This window comes from Battus philenor, unplaced genomic scaffold (genome assembly GCF_028537555.1).
Source record: "Battus philenor isolate CCGP_79_NKW_IND1 unplaced genomic scaffold, ilBatPhil1.0.hap1 SCAF_13, whole genome shotgun sequence".
NCBI classification, from domain to species: Eukaryota; Metazoa; Arthropoda; class Insecta; order Lepidoptera; family Papilionidae; genus Battus; species Battus philenor.
Window position 1 is genome coordinate 15333384 of NW_027181675.1, and position 25568 is coordinate 15358951.

The 25568-nt window shown below is 41.9% G+C and overlaps 1 protein-coding gene across 5 annotated transcripts in view; it reads left to right on the forward strand.

Annotated features, from left to right (window-relative positions):
* Positions 1–25568, forward strand: part of LOC137933136 (microtubule-associated protein futsch-like) — a 64837-nt gene that overhangs the window by 29895 nt on the left and 9374 nt on the right. For 4 of the 5 annotated variants that reach the window (XM_068776932.1, XM_068776931.1, XM_068776934.1 and 1 more), the window contains 7 exons: positions 47–8310; positions 8836–10120; positions 10526–10743; positions 11167–11728; positions 12410–12517; positions 13511–13714; positions 14266–14402. In XM_068776932.1, the coding sequence (XP_068633033.1) occupies positions 47–8310; positions 8836–10120; positions 10526–10743; positions 11167–11728; positions 12410–12517; positions 13511–13714; positions 14266–14402 (10778 nt within the window). The remainder of the gene's footprint in view (positions 1–46; positions 8311–8835; positions 10121–10525; positions 10744–11166; positions 11729–12409; positions 12518–13510; positions 13715–14265; positions 14403–25568) is intronic. The other variant, XM_068776933.1, reaches the window with a different exon arrangement.

The following is a 25568-nucleotide window of genomic DNA, read 5'->3' on the forward strand; positions in this document are numbered from 1 at the left end:
GCGGCAAACGATGTCAAATATCTGACGGCTTTCAACCATGTTTCAGATCTAAAGGAGCTTTCCAACGCCGGTTGGAACGTGGAATCCGAAAATACGACTACGGACGACGGACGCACCCACGTCAAGACCGTCCAAGCGAACATCGAGGGCAAATACGACGTGGAAGGTGGAAAAGGCCAGTTTGCGGCGATCGACCACCACAAGCGAGCTGTCACCGAATACGACGACGGCAATACCAGCCTCAAGAGAAACGAGAGCTCGTCCAACACCGCCGCCCACGAGCAGGTCGTCCGTAAGTCCGACGACGGAGCTCACTTTTCGAGTACCACAAGCTCCTCCACTTCCACTTCGAAGTTTCAAGAAATCACCTCGTCGTCGCACGACGCTGTGCCGTATACGCCCGATGATTACGACGGGTCACGGCAAGCTTTCGATAACAAGCGCAACGAGGAAATCACTACAAGACGGAATACAAGAACGAATGACTATGAGCAGAATTTGAGAAGCAGCGATGAACAAGGAGAATTAGTTTCCAGAAAGGTTGAGTATCCCGATGATAACACAAAAGTTATAGTAGAGACAAGACGTCTGCCCGACGGCACAAGGGTCACCAGCACTCGCCGCGAATTCCGAGCGCCGGTGGTGCAGAGCAGCCACTCCGAACATCATTCAGAACAAAGCAAAAGCGAAAGCAAAACATCATCATACTCCTCTTCCTCAAAACGTTCGGGCGTCAAAGAATCTTCATCGAAAATTATCCGGGGCTCGTTTGATGATCACACTGAAGGCATCGTAGATCAGCAAAGAATCCTAGACGACTATGATTTTAAAAGAAATCAGGATCATTTGATAAACCAGAAAGATGATTTCGAGCAAACAATCCAACACCGCAGTAACAAGCGCAGGATAGTGACCGAGGTTGATGAAGTTGATCGGCATAAAGTTCTGTCTACGGAAGATGACCAGCGCGTTGGACGCCATGACATTAAAGATGAAACGCATTACAGAAATGACAATAAGGAAATTATCCATCAGGTTAAAAACGATAAAGTAGTTGAAGAAACCATCGAACGCAAGACTAGCACTGATAGATACCAAACAACGTACCAGTCCGATTATACACAAAAAAAAATTAGCACCGACTGGAGCCCCTCTCACCAAGCTTGGGCAAATACTTTAAGATCGGATACTCCAACTCGTCCATCAACGAGAGCTTCATCTCCCGGAAGCAGAACTTTTGTTTCAAGTAGTTCATCCTTAAGAAGTAGTATTAGCCCCGAAAAGAACTATAGAAAACCATCAAGTCGTGGAGGAAGTCCAGATAAAGCCTACAGGAAGCCTACAAGTCGTGGAGGAAGTCCAGATAAAGCCTACAGGAAGCCTACAAGCCGCGAAGGAAGTCCCACAAAAACAGACATTTCTTCTCCAAATCGCAACATCTCAGAAAGATATTCAAGTACTCACTCGACGCATTCCGTTACAGAAATTAAAACAAACAAGCGCTCGGAGGATAACGCTCTTCGTTCAAAATCGCCTAAAAGACCATATAGTCCCGAAAGAAAGATTCAAAAAGATTATCACCCAAGACCCAGTGCAAGTCCTGAAAAAACACCGTCTGACACATATTCCAGATATCGCACTAGTCCTGAAAGAAAATCTGAAAATAAGCCAACAGATAGAACTAGAATCACTTCCCCTTCACGTCCCCACAAGGCTTATACTCCGACCAGATCTAGTGTTAGTCCGGATCGTACCGACGTAATGCAAAATACAGTAACTGATTACCCGCGCAAACTTTCACCTGATCGCTCAAACATTTCTAGATCACCACCAAGACAAAATCCGAGCCCGACTCGAAAGCCAGTTCAATCCAACGTTGAATTCTATCCTGATAGAAACCCTGTATTAAGCACTCAACCATCAAAAGGACATCCTCAGTCGAGTTCCCCAAATAACAGGAAATATTCGCCCTCCCGACTATCTCCTAGTCCTGATAGAAAAAACGTTACAAGGCCAAGTGAAAGCAAACATTATCCGTCTTCTTTACCTTCTGGCCAGAAACCACAGAACGAAATTGACAGGCCTGAGAAGAATCAATATAACGACAGTTCTCCGGTTGAAGGTACGCCTAACAGCAGGCAGAGCCCTAGCCCCGGCACAGACTATCAACATCCCAACGCACACAAAAATCCCGATGACGTCCAGTATTCTCCTAAACAAAAGCCACATACTGATAGACCAACTACGAGTCCCGATAAAGAACACCCTGCGAAACTTTATTCACAAGTGCAACAAACTGATCTATATCCGAAACAAGTGCCTGATAGAATTTCTACAAGTCCAGAGAGAAAGCCGCGAACCGACTGTGATAGAAAGCCAACGGTTCATCAAACTACTGAAGAAAAACTTGAAAGAAAGCGTGACACTAAAGCGACAAAAATAATAAAGGAAGATCATTATAAATTAATTGACGAAGAGACAAAAATGTATTCTCGCCATGAAGAAAAGAATATTACAAATAAAACTTTTAACGAGCATGGTCAACCGGCTAATAATTTGAAAGATTCTTCTCCTAAATTTAATCGTGATGAAGATACGCTACCGAAAATGCCGTTGAATAAGAAGGCAAGATCACCGTCTCCGAACAGAAGTTCGGTAACTTTTACGGAAAATAAAGTATCGGAATATGAATTCAGAAGTAATGATAACATTGATCATTTGTCTAATAAATATGACGAATGTCTAAAAGATGTGAAAAAGGAAAGCCACATTCCTAAAGATAATGATGTGAGAAATCCAGTCAAGAATGATTTGAGTAGGGAACCTTCACCGACGAAATATGGAACTTATGACAAGAATCAACGACGTAGTGATAAAACCCAAACGAAAACTTTAACTGAGACTGAAGAATTTGAAAAAATGACTGAAAGAAATTTAGTCAGGCCAAAATCACCAATGAAAGACGCAACCAATAAGCTTCCTTTGAGAAAAAGCGTTTCACCGCCGAAGACACAGTCAGTGCAAAATAAATACGAAACAACTGCTGACTTTATAAACATTGAAAAAACATTAGAGGAAACTAACAAAAAAGTCACACATATTACTGATGAACAAGATACCACAGCGAAAGTACGTCCGCGTAAACTCGTCACTCCTTCTAGCAGCCCCACTAGACAACTTAAATCTTCCGAAAATGAACCTTCAACTGGACAGAGCTCTCCCACAACTTCTGTGAGCGGTTTCGTGTACTTCAGTTCACCACGAAGAGAGGATGTCGTAGTCACGGACCTTGATGATAGTACCGAATCAACCGAAATTATTACAGATGTTAAGAAAAATGTGGTTGAAGTGACCAGGCCAACGTCGCCCTCTAAAATACCTTGTAGATCTCCTTCGCCACAAAAGGTTTCTATGCCTAACAAAAGTAGCCTCCCAAGGAAAAGTTCACTAAAAAAACCTACAACTGACAAAATCTTTGCCTCGCCGACTGAGCAACCGCCCTCGAGCTTTGTCGTGTCACCCACGTTCGAAAAAAAAGATTTCCCGGAGAGTGACATTAAAAAAGATTATCCTAATAAATCAGAAAACACTACGGTTAAACCAAAACCACCACTCGAGCGTCGCGAAACTTATGAAGAACGGTGCCGAAAAATACTTGGCATGATGGAGAACGATGCTTCTACTTCTGATACTCAGGAAACAATAGTACACTCGCCCAAAACAGTTTCTGATTTCACTACAACTGCAACAAGCCCGGAAGCAGAAAAATTCCTTATTCGTGGAAATACATCTATTGTGCGATCAACTGAAGAGAAGGTAAATATTTCTAACTTTTTGTTGCAAGAACGCCAACAATTAACGAAAACTGAGGCATCGACAGACACCATTAAAAAAATCGATAAACATGACACAAAAGATTACAAAATAATTACTGATGATTCATCACAAACGGAAGCAAAATCGCCTTCACCTAGAAGTCCTTCCCCTATAAAGAACTTGGACATGGACAAGCGACAAAAGACCTCTTCCAGGGATATTTCACCGGATAAAAAAATTGAAGATGATCACGCTTCAAAATCACCTCTCCGAGATAGGTCTCCTACAAAGAAAATTTCAAATAAATCACATATAACATCAAAGACAAACAGTTTGCTGGTACAACAACCAGATGATGAGAAACCACAAAAAGTTATGACCCGTGATACTTCTCCGACAAAAAAGAATGATATGGAAAAGCCACGTAAAATTATATCACGTGATTCTTCGCCCACAAAGCGGGCGGAAACCGAAAAGCCTCAAAAACGAGATTCCTCACCGACATGGAACACCGATACAGAAAAGCCACAAAAAACATCGGTACGTGATTCTTCACCAATTAAGAAATTTGATACGGAAAAGCCACAAAAAACAACAGTACGTGATTCTTCGCCAATTAAGAAATTTGATACAGAAAAGCCACAAAAAACAACAGTACGTGATTCTTCGCCAATAAAGAAATTTGATACTGAAAAGCCACAAAAAACAACAGTACGTGATTCTTCGCCAATAAAGAAATTTGATACAGAAAAGCCACAAAAAACAACAGTACGTGATTCTTCGCCAATAAAGAAATTTGAAACAGAAAAGCCACAAAAAACAACAGGACGTGATTCTTCACCAATAAAGAAACTTGATACAGAAAAGCCACAAAAACCAACAGTACGTGATTCTTCACCAATAAAGAAATTTGATACAGAAAAGCCACAAAAAACAACAGTACGTGATTCTTCGCCAATAAAGAAATTTGATACAGAAAAGCCACTAAAAACAACAGTACGTGATTTTTCGCCGAGTAAGAAAATTGATAAAGATAAGCCTCAAAAACCAATAGAACATGACTCTTTACCGACAAGGAAGACTGAAACAGAAGAACCACAAAAAACTCTGACACAGGACTTAACACCTAAAACAAAGAACGACACTGACATACATAAATTAGAAAAAGAGAAACAGCTAAAAAGTCCTTCTAGGGACACGTCACCAACAAAAATTTCTGACACAGTGCGGCATACTGAACAGAATGTCACAGAAGAGTCAGAAACAAATATAATTACTAATGTCTTTGAGAAAGAAATAAATAAAAAAGGACATGCTACAACTAAACACACTTCGGTGAGTCAAAACTCTGAAAGAAAACCTAAAACTTCAGAAGCGCCAACTAAATCAACATCAGCTAATCTTTACTCCCCTTCATCAAAAATACCTGAGAAGAAAACAGCACCAAATCGTATTAATTTGCATTCTCCGACCAATTCGTCCATTAGGCAGACATCGCGATTCACTAAACAAATAGATTCCGAATCTAAACCTATGTCACAAATACCAGATACTCACTCTTTTGTAGACAATAAAAAACCAAAAGAATCGGTACCGAACAAGCAATCAATACCTCAGAGTCCAGATAGAAAATCTGTCTTAAAACCAAAAGTAACTACAGAAGAAAATAAATTTATAACTGTGGAAACAGAAGAAAATCAATTTCCACAAAGAGGTGAAAAATTATCAACATCCTATTCAAAATATCCAGTTAGTAGTCGTCCAAAAGATCAACACACTCCAAAATCCATAGACACAGAATTTGAAAAGCTTTCACATGTTCCGCAATATGAGATTTCTGATTATTCCACTCAGCTTATCATGTCGGAAAGAGAACAAGAAGTCTTAGACAGAGTTCAAAAATCGCTGAGAAAATTGTCTCCTGAACGAAAGGAAAGAGCTCCGAGCCGAGACAATAGTCCAGTAAAGACAACTACTTGTTTACGTGATATCGACAATGTTACTGATTATGTGCAGTCTAGTGAAACGCTTGATGCCAACGAAGTAGCAGAATCTATACATAAACGTGTGATATCAACAAGAGATGATAGAACACGAACAGAGAAACCAAAACCAGATAAAACTAAAGACCAAAAAGTATCCAGCAAACCTTCGTCACGAAACGTGTCTCCAACTAAAAAGATTACTAATGTGTTTAATTCACGACCTGAGACGCCGGAAAATTTAAGTAAGCCTAGAAGCACTTCTCCTAAGAAAGCTTTTACTTCTACAGAAAGGCCAAAATCACCACAAATACAAAAACCATTTATGGTCAAGGCTAAAGAACATGTACCTTCTCAATTAGCAAGAAAACCGTCACCCACCAAATTAGATAAAACGGTAAATAGCGAAATAAAGAAGATAACCAGCGTAACAAAGCAAAATACCTCTAAAACTACAACGGCTAAAGTGTCTGTTACTAAAGTGAGTCAAAGTATAGGCAGTAAAACGTCTGATTTGGATACTAGAAAGATACCAGCAACCAAAGGTTTTCAGAAAGATATCTCAACAAAAAAAGATTCTGATGTTAAAGTTACGCGCACAAACAGTGAAGTTACGCTTAAATCTAAAAAACCTTTATCGCCACAAAAAGTCAAGTCTAAGCCAGAAATACAGGTTAATGACATTACTACTTCAAGAATCAGTAAAGTGTCAAGTAGTTCTAAGACCAGCAAATTAGTAAGCAAAGAACCTCAGTCTAAGCTTCCAAGCAAACCTAAATCTGCTACTTCCTTAAACACATCAATTGATGATGATGATATTATTATTGATGTTCAGCAAGCAAAATCTTCAAGAGAAAATTCACCAGACCGCATATGTCCCACTCCAATTAATTTCTCTGACGATGTGGGTACTCCCAGATTCCCCGATGAAGTTAATGAACCTGATGACGATATTAATAAAAGAGCACATCATACCATCCACGAAGCTGAATCCATTGTCGATGACATTGTTGAAATCAGTGAAGACGAAGAGTTATTTGTAAAACGAACGCAAGAAAGCCCATCAGTAGAATCTGATGACTGCCTATTAACTGTCAATGACAAAGTTTCTAAGTTTACAAACAAAATACAAACTGTACATAAGCCACAAGGTGTCCCCATGCGCTCAAAAGAAACAGGATACAGAGCACATTCCGAATTTGTTGAAGAAAATCTTAAGTCAGATGAATGTTTACTTTCAGTTTCTGAGAAAGTTAACAAATTTGCCAAAGGTCCAAGTGATACAAGCAAAAGTAAAAGTCCATCTCGCAACATTAAAGATGAATATGACAAGGACACCGTATATCAAGATAATTACACAAAACTAAGTGTCAACGATAAAGCCCACTTATTTGTTGAAACTGCAGAAAATATTAAGGTTCCAAAATCAAAAACATCTCATAAAGTGGAACGGCCAGATTTAAGCGAAGTTGACGAATCTTTGCGAAGTGACGACTGTCTGCTCAGCGTTTCTGACAAAGTAAACAAATTTGTTAAAACCGCTGAACAATTTTTGTGCGAGTCTTATGAGGTAGAGGAAAAGGAGAAAAAAATTAAAGAAGAGCATGACAAGATCATGAGAAAGATTATCGAGGACGTCGATTATGAGTCAGATGAGGACACAAAAGCTGCGGAAACTTGTAAAGATACAACGAATAACAAAGTGTCGGAGCCTCGAGATGAAACGGTTCATAGAAAACCCTCGCCGGATACCTTATCAGAAATCTCTTGCCCCAAACCAAATGAAAAGACTCCAATAAAAGTAACATCTTTACGCAGCAGCGAAGCGGTAAAAAAGGCAAAAGCACTTTTTGAAAACATCGCGTCTAATAAACAATCTTCTAAAGATGTTATTCATACTAAAGTAACTAAATTCAAAGATAACGTGAAAACTATTAAATCCGATAGAACTATTTTAAAACCATCTTTAGACGAAAGTCTGCCCAAAACAGCTCTAAATGACAATGACAGCGAGTTTGTAAGAACTACAACTCAAGATATACATATTACGAAGAAGCCAAATAACATGCATGAAACAAAAGATGAAGTTATTGATAAACAGCGACGAAGTCCTGCAAGGCTTAGAACCCCCGAGGTGCAAAGAAACAAATCTCCTGTGCAGAGCCAAACTGAAACAACTATAACAACGACAACCACTAAACATGTCACTTCTAAACATCCTACTTCAGAACGACCTGAATCACCCCAAAAAAGTCAGGAGCATCCTGAGAAATCGCCAGCCAAAATTCCTGGATATTTACGGCCAACAAAAACTAGTCAACTGAAAGAAGAGCCGAAAGTTATTGAAGAAATAGAAGTGAGTAGCCGCCGAGGGAGCGGAAAGTTCGGCGTCGAGCTCAGGCGCACGAGCATCGAGAGGTCGAGTGTGAGCAGCGAGCCACGGCGCACCAGCCTCGAGCATCACCAGCCCTGCATAGAAGATATCTTCGACCTGGACCTGCTGGAACAAATGGTGAGTGAGCAAAATCATACTACCAGCTCTCTGCCAATTCCGTAGCTCATCGTGGCCTAATTCCTGTCCCTCCATATCCGTCCTTCATTTTACTGTATTTATTCAGAAATATTTCACAGTTGTCGCTGTCGGGTTATGAAATACACTAGCAATGGCAATAAGATGCGCCAAGTCGAAGTCAGCTTTTAAAAAAAATAACAAGAGCTCTTCCCTCCCTTGCTTTCTTGTCTCATCTCTATCGAAATTTTATTTGGTAGAAATCGTTTCGAGCGATAAAGACGCATATTGAAACGTCTCTGTATAAATTATTTAACCTTTGTTTATTATCAATATGTTGTGTGTTACATTTTCTTGTAGATATATTATATTTTTTTTTCTTGTTATCTTGGTAATAAAGAGTAAATAAATAAAAATAAATACGTATCTCTTACAATTACGTGAACCGCTTTCTAAAGTAAATCATTTTCTTTGCTGTTGATATTTTAAAAAAAATACAACGGTCAATTATACATTTGCCTGTTACAGTTGGAAAAGGTAGTTGGCTACGAGCAAAGGCGCCGTATAAGAGCACAAATCCGAATCGCGAAAAAGAACCAAGAAAATGAATATTCGTCCACAACAAAGACAACAAAGCAGACCATCACAACTGTCAGGAAAATATCTTCCCCTGAAAGGCAACAGAGGTCACACACTCCTGAACATCAGGCGAGATCTACGCCTCAAAAGTCACCAGAGAGGGAATCTAAGTCGCATCAGCGAATGCATTCACCCGCTACTCGTCGCACGCCGCAGAGAGAACCATCTCCTGAATTTGAAACAAGCTCAGTAAAACAAAAATCTCCTTCACCCGAGAGACAATCTCCTCGACTTAAGACCATTTCGCCCGAACGAACGCAAGCCATGGAACTTTCTAAATCATTGGCCAACGGTCACATCAAGGAATCCGTTAAAATTACTGTCGAAAGGAGACCACAGAGTCCAACGAAACCTGCACAAAAATCTACACTTACGTCTAAAAGTCCTACGCGTCCCGGAAGTCCCGACAAGAAGGCTAGACCAACGTCCCCCGCAAAACTGCCTGCAGCCAAACCTAAATCCAATCGTTTCAGCGAGTATGCCACGGCTTACATGAAGAAAATAGGCCTCAAATCTGAAGACGTCAAAAGCTCATCTCTAAAAGCTAAAAAAATACCTTCACATTCTACTGCCAGCCCCGTAAAGCAAGAGCGTGCCGCTAAAAAAATAGACCGTCCCGACGTTGTGCGCGTCGTAGAAGAACACGAGGCGGCCGACACCATACAAACATCGACAACCATGACCACCAATGTTACAGAGCGGACCACGGCCAAAGATGAAGAAACTATTCGCGTCAACGGAAGAAGGTCTGTTTCGCCCGAGAAGCAAGGTAGTCCGGAGCGTCGGCCGCAGAGTCCGAAAAAATCGAGAAGTCGAAGTCCTGATTTTGAAAATCCAATGCAACAGGAGCCAAAGTTCGAAAAATGTAAAGAAACCATAACCAAAACCACGAACGATGTCGAAAAAAAAGTATCTCCTAAACAACCGCAAGACGAGAAGCCGTCGTGGGTGACCAACAGAAATCTGAAGAAGGTCACCTCCACATCCGTCCGCACGTACAGCGGTAAGAAGTCGGAGAGTGAGAAGGCCAAGCACCGCGCCGCCAGCCCGGCGCGCGCAACGCCGGCGCCCATCGACGCCATCACCTCCAGCTACGGGCCCGGCCCGCTCGACGCCGACGGCCGCCCGCTGTTCGGCATCAAGGCGCTCAGGAAAGGGGCCACCAACTACCAAGGTAATACACACACACTGACCTGCGTCCCACCCGCTGATCACATATTTGTACAAGTTTCAGCGCCCGACCTTGACAAACACCACACCTTGTATTACTCATTTCATTTCATTGATATTACACTTTTTACATAATTGCTTCTATAAAAAAATATCTTAGTTTTAAACAGTTTTTAATTCATATCATTGTATTAAAACGGTTGCAAAAGGAACAAATGGTGCGGTATGTCGTGCCGCTCGCAGGATCAACATTACATCAAAAGTGCAAGTATAAATGTCACCGCGGTTTAGTTTGACGGCCGCGTTCAAGGTGAACAGTCGTCGCCCGTGCCGCGCCGCACAAACACGACACGCACGCCGGCTTTGTCTGACAAAAGTCGACTCATTTTGTAACGACTTTGTTGCGCAGTGAAAGGAACCGTCATCCGCCAAGAGTTCCATTCCAAAAACGGAGGAGAGCCGGTGGGAACGGTCTCTGTCACCGCCTACTCAACCGAGCCTGAAGATTTAGAAAAGCTGCTGCAGGAGCAAGGAGAGCGACCTTCAAAGCTGCACGGCCTCGCTGCCATCACAACGACAAAGAAATTTGGCGGCGACAGCGGGACCAAGTACAGCGAGGTCTATAGCGTAAGCGCCTGCTCTTTTACATTAGCAATCTCGCACAACAACGAAGCAGACGTAGACTATTTAACAGTCAAATGCTAAACCGCTATGAACTTAACACCTTTCTACTCGTGCGTCGTATATAACATAATTACATATTCATATAACTAAAGCTTTTTATATTTATTGAAATATCGTGCTCTCGATGAATATAAACAGAGCAAGCCGTGCGCACCGGGAGAGGTCACTCCGTTTCGGCTTAAATAGTGCCCTCACTATAGTCGGTCTTTTATTTTGAAACTGATTTTGTCGTAGTCAGCGCACGTCAGTGCCCGGTGAGTGACCCGATCGGTTTGTCGTTTTACGGTTAAAAAAAAGTTAACTTAATCGGGTTTTATCATTTTTCATTCAAACCGCGACAAAGTAAATTTAATTTAATTATTGTAGAAGAACGAGCGCGCAGCTTTGGACCAGTTCACGCACAACGAGCGCCGCGTCAGTGAGACAACCAGCGAACGCTCCTCGGAGACCAGGTACACCGAGGAGGCGCGAGAGAAGAAACACAGCATCACCGAAAAACAGGACGTTCGTGAATTGGAGCAACGCCGCGAAAGACGCGGCGACGAGTGGGAAAGCGAGTACACTGTTGAAGTGACCAGAGAAGAACAAGACGTAGGCAGCTCTCAGAATTACGCACACGAGGAGATCTGCGAGACCTATATCAAGGAGCGTACCGTGGATGACGATCGTAGGCGAAAACAAAACGAAGATGTCGGGTACACAGTAGAAACCAAAAGGGAAGAAAGATTTGGCGACAGGAGAACTAGCCACAGTGACAAGAGGGAAGGGAGAGTCCGAGAGGAAAGAGTCGACAGAATGGAGAATGTGCAGAGGCGGGATTCTCGCGGCAAGGAGCCTGCCCGGACTCAGAAGGCGCCGGAAAGCAGAAAGACTGTCCTCCGCCAAGGCTCCGTCAAGTCGCTGACCGAAAAGTTCATCAAGAATGCAAGTAAGTACTCAATGCTGCTCGTTGTTGTTATACGCTGGTGACGTCTTCAACACCAGCGCTCGGAGATGCACAATGATATCACCTTTGTTCGTTGCAAACGATAAACGTTTGCGGGTTCATATTGACTGCAGCCCGTTGGTCCTGTGATGTGCTTAGACTCAATTAGAAAATATTCCTTATGTTGTCTCTCTCCACATCGAACAACATCTTATTAGCTTGTCATGTTTTAATGTTTAACGCCGCTGTCGACGACTGCAACTCAAACTGTTCACCGGGCTGCGTTTGCCCGCCACCGCCGTTTGCATAACCGCGTTCACTTTCCCCCGGGCCGCGGCGCCTCCGCGCGCTCAGTCACGGTGCGACCTCCCGAGTGGGCAGCGGACGGTGAACACTTCTAATGTCCGAACGTCTAGTCGAAATAAGCGCGCGTTTTGACATTGACAGTGACAGTTTTAAAAGCATTTCCTTCTTGTTATTATCGCAAAAGAGCTCTTGATTGGGGTGCGTATGCAGTTGTATTATTTACTTCATTCATATACATATACTATTTTCTTTTTTTATATATAAAGTGTTTTAGGAAAAAACGTATTTTTTATTTTGAAACAAATTAGTAAGTTATTTTTTATCTAGTGATTTCAACAATTGGCTGAATCTTTTCACTAATCAGAGAATTACTTGCAGGTGAGTCATCGAAGAGCGAGCGCGCCGCGTATCCGAAGGCCGGTCTCATCCTGCGCACCAGCAGCGTCAAGGACAGCGGCTCCAACGACTCCAGCTCAGCGCACGCCGGTGCGCCATATTAATTTGCCTATTATACTATACATATTTGATCCGTACACATTACCCGCGGCGAGACTGCCGCTGATAACAAAACGCGTAGTTTCTCCATAAAACATTGGTGACTCAAAAGGGAGAGATCCTGTTGGGCACTGCAAAGCAAAGAACTTTGTAAGTTGTTAAGTTGCAGCCCGAGCTGCGCCTTACCGGGGAGCTCACGAGCCTTGCTGCCTTAAACTTGGTTTTAGCCAAAGCACCCTCAACGAGCTTCTTACTAACACTCGAGGAATCTGCAAATGCCTCTTAGACAGCAGTATAAGCCAAGTAGAAAAAATACAACACTCAGCTTGACGACACTTAGCTGAGTAATTTAGACATCGCGGCACCTTGCAATTACATTGTAATCATTGAACGCCCTCTTTAACAGTTCTATTCATTGTTTCCAATTTAATTTGTAGCTTGAAACAAGATATTGGAAACAACGTCAACGATAAAAGTCACCGCAAAATTTTTAATTAGAAAGACTTTATACCGCAAGAGTTGAATAATTTGTAAAGTGGAGCGCTCTGATTCATTCCGATAACCTGTTCCTTTATATTTAATGAGAACGACTTCCAAATTCGAATAAAAATGTAAAAGGAGAGCAGTCATTTTATTATCCCGAACGGTTAAGTACCGTTAAGGAGACATTGAAAATAATTTCGCGCGCTGACCACTGCGCCAATCGGTCGTTGGCCCCGCGTCACAACATCACAGACAATGGGACGCGCGCCGGCCGCCGCGGGAGCGCGCGCCGCCGGCGTGCCGTTGTACACGAACAATGTTACGGCCTCCCGTGTCCTGGCTGCACGACGACAGGCCAGCCCCTGCATGAACTCGCGTTTTATTTAAAAAAGCAAGTTCGTTTATATTTATTGCGTTCCAACTTTCGAAAGGAAATGAACGAGTGTAGGTTCCTTATTACACAAACGTCGGAACTAAAGTGGATCATTTTCAATCGGTCAGAGCTGACGAGGACAGACAGCGAGCAGAGCCTGGGTTCAGCGGACGAGACTGTGGTGACCACTATTACCAGGACGCAGGAGCTGGGCGGCGGAATGACAACCACCAGCACCACACGCAGCCGCCAGGAGCGCTCGTTCCTGGACAGCAGCACCAAGGTCACCGGCGTCCAAGACATTCTTACCAGGATGAAGAATGCCGATATCGGTTAGTAAGTTTTGAATTCATTATAATAACACGCGTGGCGAGCGCAGGCGTGGTCTCTTCCGCTTTAGTAATTGCACTTTCTGTAATGTCTCCTAAACCGGAAGACGGTAAAGCACAAACCACTGCTGTGTATGCGTTACCTCGACGGCTTCTTTCACAACAACTGATTTACGTCGCCCACTTTAGTGATCTCTTTTGCTCCCTGATAGTTTGGTTGTCATCACCGAAGTCGTTTATTAGCGCTTAGTCGGCAAGGAGTTAGTCGCACCCACCTTGTACCCCGTTCACCACAAGTGATACTAGAGTTCTGATCCCATCTCGAGCTTTTTCCCCTGGATTTCCCATAGTTTGATGGTGAGGCCTTTCGCAACCTTTTTGGTGGTAGTACCAACACTTGCCTATTAGAGTCAATGTTTTTGATGACCCATGATGTTTTTCCGCTGCCTGAGACACCGTTGATCCACGTACCCGCCGGTTTACGGAGGCCCACAGTCATGGCTTCGAAGTACTAACTCATGGAAGGTTGGCACTGAACCTGTTCCATTGCGCAGTGGTGGAGGACGGTGACCGCTGCGACGACGCGGAGGCGCGCGCGTTGCTCAACAAGTTCCTGGGCGCCAGTGTACTGATGGCCGGCATGCAGGGTTACGTCACAGAACAGCCCGGCGGCAAGCTCGTCATCAAGCAGGTGAGTGCCAATAGTAAACTTAGTACATCGAAGTAAAAAGAATTAAGAGATACTTGCACGATTCTTAGGTACTTGTGGTGATCGTCTTCTTAAATCCTTGACGGTAAGATATCTTGTGCAGATTCAAAAGTTTTGTCCTGAATCAAACGCTTTTGCTTTAGAATCCCAAAACAAGTTGTGTTCAAATCGATTGAATTTACGACAATTGACATGTCAAATAAGATATGTTTTTCATGTACCGCGCCGCGCTCAAAATTAGAAAGGATTCGACGTTCGCAAATATAAATTAGAAAGCCGGGCAAGCAATAACATAATTAGCATAATGCATTCTATAATTTTTATTTCGAAATCGTAATTACGGTTAATTTTTTAAATTATTTATGAAATGTTACCTTAAACGAAAGTGTTAAAGTAAATGACGGCAACGTGTAACAAATGTTTGTTGTAACAAGAGGCCAATATCATAATGAGACTTGTGGTCATCAGTCATGACGGGGGCACAATGCAAGCGAGCGTCGCGTCCGCGCTGTGTGCGGAGTCAATGTCCAAACTATAATTACATGGCGGCGGCGCGGGCGCTGACAGCACGCCGCGCGCTCCTTTAATTGATGCGCCATTAAAGAAAAACAAACGTCACATTCGCACGTAATTCCGCCGGGAACTAATACGCGTTAGATTATTTTTTAATCTATATAAGAGACAGTTTTAGTGAAGACCAACAAATGAAATAAAACATGTCGTGTGGCTCTATAAAATTAACAAAGAAACGTCATTGAATGTTTAAATCTGCAAATGTTGTGTCCTTCTCTAACCTAAGCACTCCGTCTTCAATTTGTTGACATCTGTCACCCGTCATCATTATATAGATTAAATAAAAAGTAACCGCACTGTAATAAATAATAGCAGTGTGTGGCAAAAAAGACAATCATTTCTTTATATATGCTTTTCTTTTTTATGACATGTATAAATACATAATTTTATGACTTTTACACTTGAATTTTAAAGATTAATAATTTAATTTATTTTTATCTTTCTTAAGTTGTTATTATATTAATATCTGTGTTTTTGTTCAAATAAGGTAAGTAATGGTAAACTTTTCTTTACCATTTGCTTTTTAATGAAAAAATAACTACCGAAGGCAAAATTGTTTCTTGAAAAGTTATATACAGACAGTATTAAAACTGATTAGTTCTGTCTAAATTGCACAAAGATAGAAACAAGTGCAAAAGCGATTGCAAACAATAGTTAGGAAAATTTTGCACGAAATACGGATAGTTCCTCAAATACCGAAAAGGATATCTATCATCCAATTAATCAATCAACACCGTGTCCACCCGCACACGGCGGCGGCCGCGCTGCCGGCGCACTGGCCAAATGACACCGCGCGCGCAGGTGCTGTTTATACAAAATTGAATAACAGATAAATCAAAAGTTTATTATTTAAAAAAAAAAACTTCACTAGCAGCGCGCTTACAAACACACAACAAACATTTATTTACACATTAGACTCTTTGCAGCGACCACTTGAAAGTTTACAGTAAAATGTCAGAAGAGCTCAGTTTGACAGATTGTATGCACATTCAAAGCCGATCAGAAAAAAGCCAACAACAAGCACACACTTCCAGAATGTCTTTCATATAATTACTTGAGCATTTAAATTGCCAGTTTCTAACAAAATTATTCAGAACTATTTACTAGGCTTGTGATTATTTATCTGGTATTTTTTGCTTTTTCTTACTCTGTGTCTATTCGTTCTGAGGCGAGTGCGATCCAAATCAGTTTGATGTTTCTTTTTAATACTGTATTATATTATATGTATACAAAAAGAATGTACCTAGCGTGTACAAAAAGAATATTAAATAAAAAATAAAGTAAATTTTTAAATGTTAAATCAAGTGCGGTATATCTGTGTATATTATTACACATACAGTAACTGGCGATGATTTTTTTATTCGCTATCGGGCGCCGAGTGTTTTGAAATCGTTGCGGTATAACAAAGTAATTGTTACGATTCGATACATTTCGAACTGGAAGGAGTTGGGCTGCGATCGCTTCGTCGTAAGATCTGATACTCGTGGAGGAGATGTTTTAAAGAAGATGTACATTTTTATCTCGGACGCAGTGCAATGGTATTGCAACAATAACACCGGGGCCGCAACGTATCGCGTTATAATCACAACTCCGCAGCGCGCGTTGTGTTCGTTGGGCGTTTATTAATAATGGCGTAACGTGATTGCGCGGCCAGTCGCGAGCGGCGGCTGCCCGTTTAAAGACACGCGCGCCGACGCGAAAAGCGCGCCAAAAATAACCGCGGTGCACGCGCAAGAAACGACGTATCTCACCCAAACGCACGCGGAAATATAGACTCTACAAACAATTGGAGCCGTAGTGAAATATCCAAAAATTCCTGAAAATAATTCCGGTGCTATATCGGTAGCGATGACGTCGAAGATGGCCGCCGGCGCAGTCCGTTCCGTACTCGCGCACAAGCCGGTTCGCGCCCAAACGACGCGCTGTAGCGCTCGTCTTCACTGAAACTCTTATTACCCTAAATTAGTACAGTGCCCGTAGAGAAACATCTACCAATTATCTAGAAATATTTTTGCAAATTGGACCGAGTGCGCCCGAACTCAGGATTGCGTATTAGGAGCCAAGCTTTTGTTGGGTGAGTGCCTTTGTACTGTCCCTACATTATTTGCGTATGTAATTAATTCTTATTACAATTTTAACAATTGTAATTTCCTCCAGCGCTTTGGCGAAATTGATATTTTCACGTGCAAAACTATTTAGGTACCAGCTTGACATAAACCTTGAAGTGTATTTAATTTTTCAGTTCGTCTCTATAGTCAAATTATAGTTATACTGGAAGTTGTTTCTTAGCTTCAAATAATATCTGGTCAGTTGTGTTTAGCTATTACGCTATCGTACTAAATTAAGAGCTAGAGAAAATTCTTGAACTTACTAAGTGGAACAATGCAAGTAATTTTACATTACATTACATTCTCGAAGTAGAAGTTGAAAATTTAAAAAGAAATGGAATTTTTACAAAAATCCGTTGGTTTACTCCCGGGAATACCAGTAAAGAAGGGGATACACCAATGTAATAAAATGATTGAATAGTCAAAATTATCGCTAAGCGGTCCACCGCGCAGACGGTGGCCGTTGGGCCCGAAAGGTTCTTGAGTGACGACCTCGGGCCGGCAGACGCTGCTCGGACAGGGGCCCCACCAGGAGGGCCGAAGACTTAGTAAAGTTTGCAGGAAGCCGCTGGATGCCGGCAGCGAAAGACCGGCGATCGCGGCGATCTTTGTCCCTGCCGTGGGCTTCTAAGGAAAATGCCACGCAGCGACCGTCGTCGTTCTTTGTTCTATTTTATCCCGGAATTTATTCTAAATTACCCACGTCATTACCCGATAGTACTTTGTATAAACTATGCTGATGTTTTCAAATATCGAAATGTTAATCGTACATTATTTGCTTTCTTGTTAAACCTTCGGTCTTATTTGAATAAAACTGTCTCATTTACCGACAGTTTACTGCACTGCGACTTTTCCTCTCTAGCCGCTGCTATTTTTTTTTTCACAAAGCGGAAAACTTCTAGATGCGCTGTTGCCAACTTTTATCTTCATTAGCTGGAGTGACCGTAAACACTTTTGAAATATTACTTGACATACGTGGCGTGTATTTATAAAAGGATATATCGACGACTTGGCTCGTCTGCCGGAACGTATTGGGGGCGAAACATTTGAACACATTTGTAAATCATATGTAACTCGGAGCAAGGGAATTTTATTCCAACGGAATGTTCTACGTATTGTAGACAGCGGGGGAGCTGACGGCTCGTGTTGTTATTAGTTAGCATGCGTTACTGCGGTGCTCCGGGGGAGCCGCCGACGCGCAGCGAGCAGCCCACACACGCGCGTCGTCGGGTCCAGGCGCTTTGCCCGCGGGTGACATGAGGCCAAAACATTTCCACACGGCGGTTGTTTGTAAACAATGACTTCTTTATATCATAAATAGGAACGAACGGCGCATTCCCGACGGCAATCGCGTTCCTGAAAAGCTTAACACATGACTGTGCAATGATATGAGCAGCCGCTACTGAAGCAGCTTGAATTTGACGGGCGCGTACATAAACACATAATCAAAGGAAGGCAGCTTTTGAGGGCGTTATCACATCAAAATACATGACATCTCAATCAACGCAAACATAAGATGTTAGATTATCATGACATTTATCTTGGATATGGAAAAATTAAAAGATAAATTCTATTTCAATGATAAACAAGCTAATGGGGATCGAGGTGCGTATAACAGCGGTAGCAGTGTTCCCCGGCTTGCACTTGGTGTGCAACATAATGCGGTGCGTGCGGACGGCGCGGCTCCGGTGTCGCGTTGCGGTCGCCGCCTCGCACTAGCGGTTTGTCCGCGACGCGTATTGTGTTCCCTGACGTTTGACAATGGAGTTACACTTAAGTATAACGCACAAGGCTCTCGGAGCCCGGCGAGTCGCTGCGGAACTACAATGTCTAATGTTAAATGGACTACACAGTCGCTACGAGACCGACGCTTGAAGTTGAATAATTGTGTTTCGATACGGAAACAAATACAAAATGTCAATTCATCGATTCCACAGCCGCAGCAACGATCACCTTTCTTTACGCCATCAAAGTCTACGTCTCATTTTTAGATGCGTTGCAACTCAACCTTAAATCTGGGACAAGTTGGTGACTGTTGTCATTTTTAGTGGTGAACGGTTAATACACCCATTGCCGATAAGAATGCACGCGCCATGCTCAGCTTGAGTAGCAGAGATATCAATGTTTCTTTGGATTGTGATCAACTGTCACAGGTCGCAAGGAGCCCCGGCCTTCGATTACTTCGACCGATCTTCGACGTCACTCTGGGCTGCAAACATTTGTTCCGCGGTCCACGTTTATTGTTTTCATGCGCGACGTTCCTTCGACGGTCATGACGAGATTCGTTTTTAAATAAAATCTTCGTATTCATTTAAAAGACGCGTAATGTTTCTTGATGGATACAGATATCTACGCCGAAATGAACTGCAACGTCACAAGTCAAATTATTTTGCCGCGCATGTGTACACTTGCAATTTCGCACCGAGGTCATCGGGAAGACTTGGGATCGCGGAAGTGACGCGCGCCGCCGCCCGCCGCCGCCCGCCCTCGCCGGCCCGCGCCTAATTTTAGTCGGCCAAGTGTGCGCCGCACCTTCTCTCCGTGCGCGATATTGTCCTTATCAAATCGAAGCGGCTTCCGCGCGCTTGCAGTTCGAATGCATCCTTGGTCTTCAGTGTCCGCACTCAATTCCTGCAACAACAGCAACCTAATGTTCTGATGAATTTCTGAGGTGCCTCTGCCAAGACAATTTTTGAAGTATTAGTTCTGGTCAAAAATAAAATTGTTCTAACTCTTTCATTCAGGACTTTTTGTAGTGTAGTAGTCGTGCGGCGGCGGCACTCGGCGACGAGCGGAACGGACCCGCTGTCGCAGGTAAGCGTATCGGGTCGCGGGGAATCGCCCTACGTTGTCTTTATGTTTGGAAAAAAGTTTATATAACGAGTACTTTAGTACTCTTTATATAAACTTTTTTCCACGCCGTTCTCATCGTCCGCGACACGATCACCACTATGACATATCTACATACCCAGTCATTTACCTAAAACAAATCACTTCATATCGTCCAAGCAACACAAATTCAGAATAATAACAATAAAAGTGATATATTTGTTTAATATAATAAATACGTAATTGGATAAATAATAGGTAGTGTGCGTCATTATGCCCGCTTTCGCTGTACAAAGTGTCTGAAGTCTTATGTGATCGTTCGGGAAACCAGAAGCGAACCCAGGGCGTTCACACCCGAATGCCAGCGCGCGCTAGATATATCGGCCACCTGTTCGTGCCACGGCGCAGAGAAATCACTTTTAGTTAATAACTTCTCAAATTAATTAATCAACATGACGCTTTACATGTTAATAAATGACACATAAAGACAGCTTTGCTAGGTTTATTTTCAAGATTTCCGTTAATGTGGTGGTCACAGCTTCATCGATCCAACCTGAGCCCAACCTATCACCTCTGTAAGTGTTTCAATTTTGTAGGTATTTCGATACTGGTGTGCATTTCTTAATAAAAGTTATAAAATATTCTTTACATTCAAATTATTTCTATTATCCGGGCAATTTGCCACGAGCTTCCTCATCAACACTAGAAGTTGCGTGTTCCGCGCTACCTGACCAATAAACACGGTCAAACCGAGCCAATAACGAGCAGAGTACGTAACGCTGCTAATTACGTTCAATCTGTGTCTGAAAACTTCTAGTTATCCAGATAATAAGTTTCAAAACAGCTTATTAAATGTAATTACATTAAGATCCATAGCGGATGCGATACGACACGTGGATTTACATGCTTCGTTCAGTTTCAAAGAGTCTAATGAACATCTTAGAATATAAATAACATTTATACGGCTTTCTTCCGTGATGAAACAACTTTTGACGACAGTGGTTGCAAGTCATATCTGTGAAAAAGAATGTTCGTTGGACAGCACGCAACGCACTTTCACGAACAGTTACTTTGGAAAAGATTATCACCTAAGCAACGAACGATGCACTCTCTCTGCATGTCCATATCGTACATGAGATTATGATAAAATAGTTACTATTGTGTTACAGAATTACTGAAAGCAACAAATTGATGGTGTGAGTTCATTGAACTCATTGAAACGTGTTATTATAGAATAGTCGTTTTAGCACATAGCAAATACATTCACTGCAAAGCGTGGCCCTAATATATCAATGGGGAATGTACCAAAGTCGCCGCACTTGGCAGGCGCAGAGGACGCTGCCGTCCATCCTCTGGAAACTTATTTGTAACTACAATCCTGTATAAATACTGCACAAAGTGTAAATTGTATATAAGACTGTAGCGCGGGAATCGAATCCGCGGCCGAGGACTGCAAGCCTGAGTGCTCTGCCGTCAGGAGACCACAGCTGTTGCAGAATAACTGTGAATGAACGAAGCAATATTTCTGTGACGAGATATGCACTTTCCATTTGCAAAGAGACGGAATAACGTGGTTCTCAATTTTGAAATAACACTGCCGTGAGAAAATTATGTTTTTATTGTGACGTGTTTGATAGTAAACAATTATTACACATTGGTTTGGTGACGTCTGAAAGTGTGACCATCAACGCAATAATATTTTTGTTAAATTCCTCCAACTTCGTCTACCGCGTGTCCGATCCTTGGGCCGTCCGCCACCGCTCCCGGTGCCTGGTTACAGGGCTCTCGAACTTTTAATCGGTGCTTATCATAGATTAAAAAGACGTACACATAATTCTCTACACATTTTTGTGACAAACAATCACTGCTTGTCTTTGAAAATATCTATAGTTTCACCGTGCGAGTTGTCCCCGGGAAACCTTGTAATTATATTACTGAACCAAAAATCCACTGGAGTTATTAGATTACTTTTGGGAATGTTTCTAGAAGTAGCTAGAAGTGCTAAAGTCCCCGAGAGAGGGACGCCCGAGCTGTGCCCAAAACGCGTTAAGTATTTCAATCGGAGGGATCGATCATTCCAAAACTTTTGACCCTTTATTATATTACTAAAACTCCATCCAGCAGGTTTTAGAGAACTTTCTGGCATGAATTTAAAACCAAAATAACTGTCCACAGGTACTTTCAAACTATTTTATTACGACCTTAAGTACTTTCAAAGTATTTTTCAGGTTTCTCTTAATGTAGGTTGACGAGATAATTTTTGAGTTTTTTTATTCTAATTTCAGATATAACTGTCTTCTTAATAAAGCAGATAGTTTCAAAAATAAATATAAATAAAACCAAATACCAGTTTTCATTTGGTATGGCAGCATTCTTAAGTTTTTTAGACTCGAAAGTGGAATATATTCGCCGGCGAAGATAAATTCTGCGAATCGCAACGGACGCCATGTTTTAATTTCTCAGTACAAACTCAGTAGAAACATTTAATAAGGAACCGCTCTAGTTCGCCCAGACGACTCGCACCAGATCCACATTTTCAAGATTAGATAATGATAGTAAAAACTGAATACGCTTGTCTATGATTTTAGCTTTACGTAATTTCATAAAATTTCTCTTTTGTTATGTCAACACCGCGCAGAGTGGCACGGAGGCGCGGGCGGTTTATTTTTAAAAATGGCGGCGGCGCTACAGCCCGCGACCTGCCAAAAATCTGGCCCAGTGATCTTCTGCGATACGGAGAATCTATCCGACTATATTTAGATTATTTCCTCTCATCGCAGGTCACCCAAGCTCTGGATCATTCTATTTTATTTTATGAAGTTTTTTAATTCAAAATATGTTACTAATTTGTCGCGTACATTGTTTTGTTCGAAAATGGACCCCTTGACGTTTCATAATTGATTTTATATAAACATTTCTCTGATTCATTTACTTCTATATTTATTTTAAAAGTAATGTTTAAAAGGCTTATAATGCAGAACAACAATGAATAATTTGACTTTGAATTAGTCATATTATGGCCCCACTACCGTTTCTATGGTACAAAGGATTGTTTTAAAGTCGAGACATTGTGAAATATCATCATGATGTATTTATATTTAACAGTCTACGTACGATCAGAGTTTTTTTGCGTCGAATTATAATCGCAACACGTGCGCACAGTCCGCGCGCACTCGGCGCTGAGGCAGCCCCCGGCCGGACACCTGTGAGGAAGTGTTGGCGCAGCCCCCGCCGACGTCGGACTCTATTTGTTGCGCATCGGCCCGGTTCTAATTTAAAATTCAAAGTATCGTCGTTGCACTTAAAATTGCTCAAATGATACGCCAACCCGCGCTCGTGTACAGATAATTACAAATTGATCTTTATTTCTGTGAAAGGGAACTGAAAGAATACTTCTTTCTGAAAGGCTCCTCCGGGAGACTTCGAGCTTCGCTACTTTTAAACAGGTGTTAGGCTAGGCGCACTCTGCGCCCTCATACCCGCTGAATCTGCAAATGCCATTTGTGCAGCAGTGATATACCAGTCAAATATCCACGGACAAAGCCATCGAGTATTACATATTAGTGTAACAAAGCTGAACCATTCATATGCTGTATATAATATTTTTAAACATAAATATGAAAATGCGGGAATAATGAATGGTTTGAAATCATGTTCGCGACTTCTTAGCAGGTCCTCGTCTGAATTTACTAATTCCGGAGGTCGGAACTTTCTCTCACATACCAAGAGATCCCTTTTAAAAAGGATTTTTTTTAAATATTATTTCGGAGCTCTTTTAAGTCGTTCCAGATCTGACAGTCCACATTTATATTTTAACACTTTAATATTTACGATATTAATAGTGTATAATAATAAAATAGCATTGATAAAACGCAAGACTCCTCCGACGTAATAACTGTTTTACAGATGTTTATCCAAAAATATTATTAATTGAGCAATGGTAGCCCAGTAGTTGAGGACCGTGAGTTACGATCGTAGGTTCGATTCCCGAGATACAATAAAAAAAATCACGCTGTGCATTCATTATAAACAATTGCCTGTACTCACTAACAAGTTTCCGGAGAAAGGGCAGCAGCGTCCTCAGAGTGTCATAATACCAAACTACGTGGTATATCCCCCCACCCCTACTGATATCTCTGGGGGAGGCCTAAACCTTGCAGTGGGTGTCTATGGCCTGAAAGGAATGATCTTGCCAATAGCATCAGTAACTTCAGTCCCGGATTCCTCACTCTACTGCTATAAAAACAAACCGTACGATGACCCCGCATCTTTGCACTAACTCACGGCCTTAAAGACCTCATTCCTCTGGACACCTCCTTCATCGGTATCGGGTTCTGTATTCAGCCAAATCTAAGTCAACAGCCTTCGCGTAATATTAGTGTAAATAACAATAATTAGTTTCGAGCTGCAACGAACTTCAGACAAAAACTTATTAATTGCTATAAACTAATACTCTCCATGTTATCTGTCCAGTTCCCATGTTTTGTCTCTTTCTAGCGGATTGTTTATTTACCGAGTATCCATATGTAAACGACTTAATTTCGTTACGGCGGTGATATCTCGTGGTTCCGGTGAACAAATATATCTCGTCTACGCATATAAAACCTTTTAAAATAATCCGGTCGATATTAAAGCCAGAAGCAAAAAACGTAAGCGGCCATGAAAACGCTTCAATCGTAACGGTCCGAGCGGGCGTGTTTAAAAATGTTTTCTAGAGCCGGTTTTTATTGAGTCAGCGCCACGTGCCGCCGCGCGCGCCTAAAGGCCCATTCGCACGACGAGTCAAATAAAACGCGTTTGTATATAAAACTCAAACGTAAATTTAAACGAATTGATATATACTGATCCCTCTGTTTGATCTTTCAAGTGCTACCGGTGATTTGATTGAAACTTGCGAAATCTTTAGCGGACATCGTAACATCATACTTCCAAAAGTATTTAAGTTTAAAACAAATGTCCACCTCTGATTGCCCGCCAACTGAAACAGGCAAGACAGTTCACGAAACAACAAGTTCAAGTTCACGTTCTCTCAGTGCTGCAGCGACGACACCTATATGTTTAGTGGCAGACTCGATATACAACTTGCTAACACGACGTTCTTGCTTTAATCTCCCAATCATTTTCAATGCAATAATCTTTTCCTGTCTCCTATCCGTATAGGCTCCGTAAAGCTCCGTAGCTTTGTCAACCATTTTTTCGATTGTCTAAATTTCTCTATCTTCTTTTTAGTTGTAAAAATTTATATCACGGCGTGATATTCTGGTCTTCGAAGGACATGTCCGCTCTTTATTTTCTTCAGGAATTTTAAAAACCTTGTAACTCTTAAATATTTCGAATTTAAGTGTATTTTGGTCACTAAAAGCGCAGAAATTTTTCATCCGTTAACTATATAAGTTTAGGCAATCATAGCTACAAATATAATAAGTTCGCTCTACGAACTTATAAAACTGCCTCGCTAAAGAGAAATTACGAAAGCAGTTTCTAGAAGACACAAGCTGCAGCGAAGAGTTCCGCTGCAGTGGCCGCGCCTGCAATGCGTTCGCACATTTGCTTGCGCGTTGCGCGCTTTCTAAATAAACCGCAATCGTGAAACGGGCGTTGACTCTCACTTTCGTTCAGTTGCTGCTAATTACGCGTC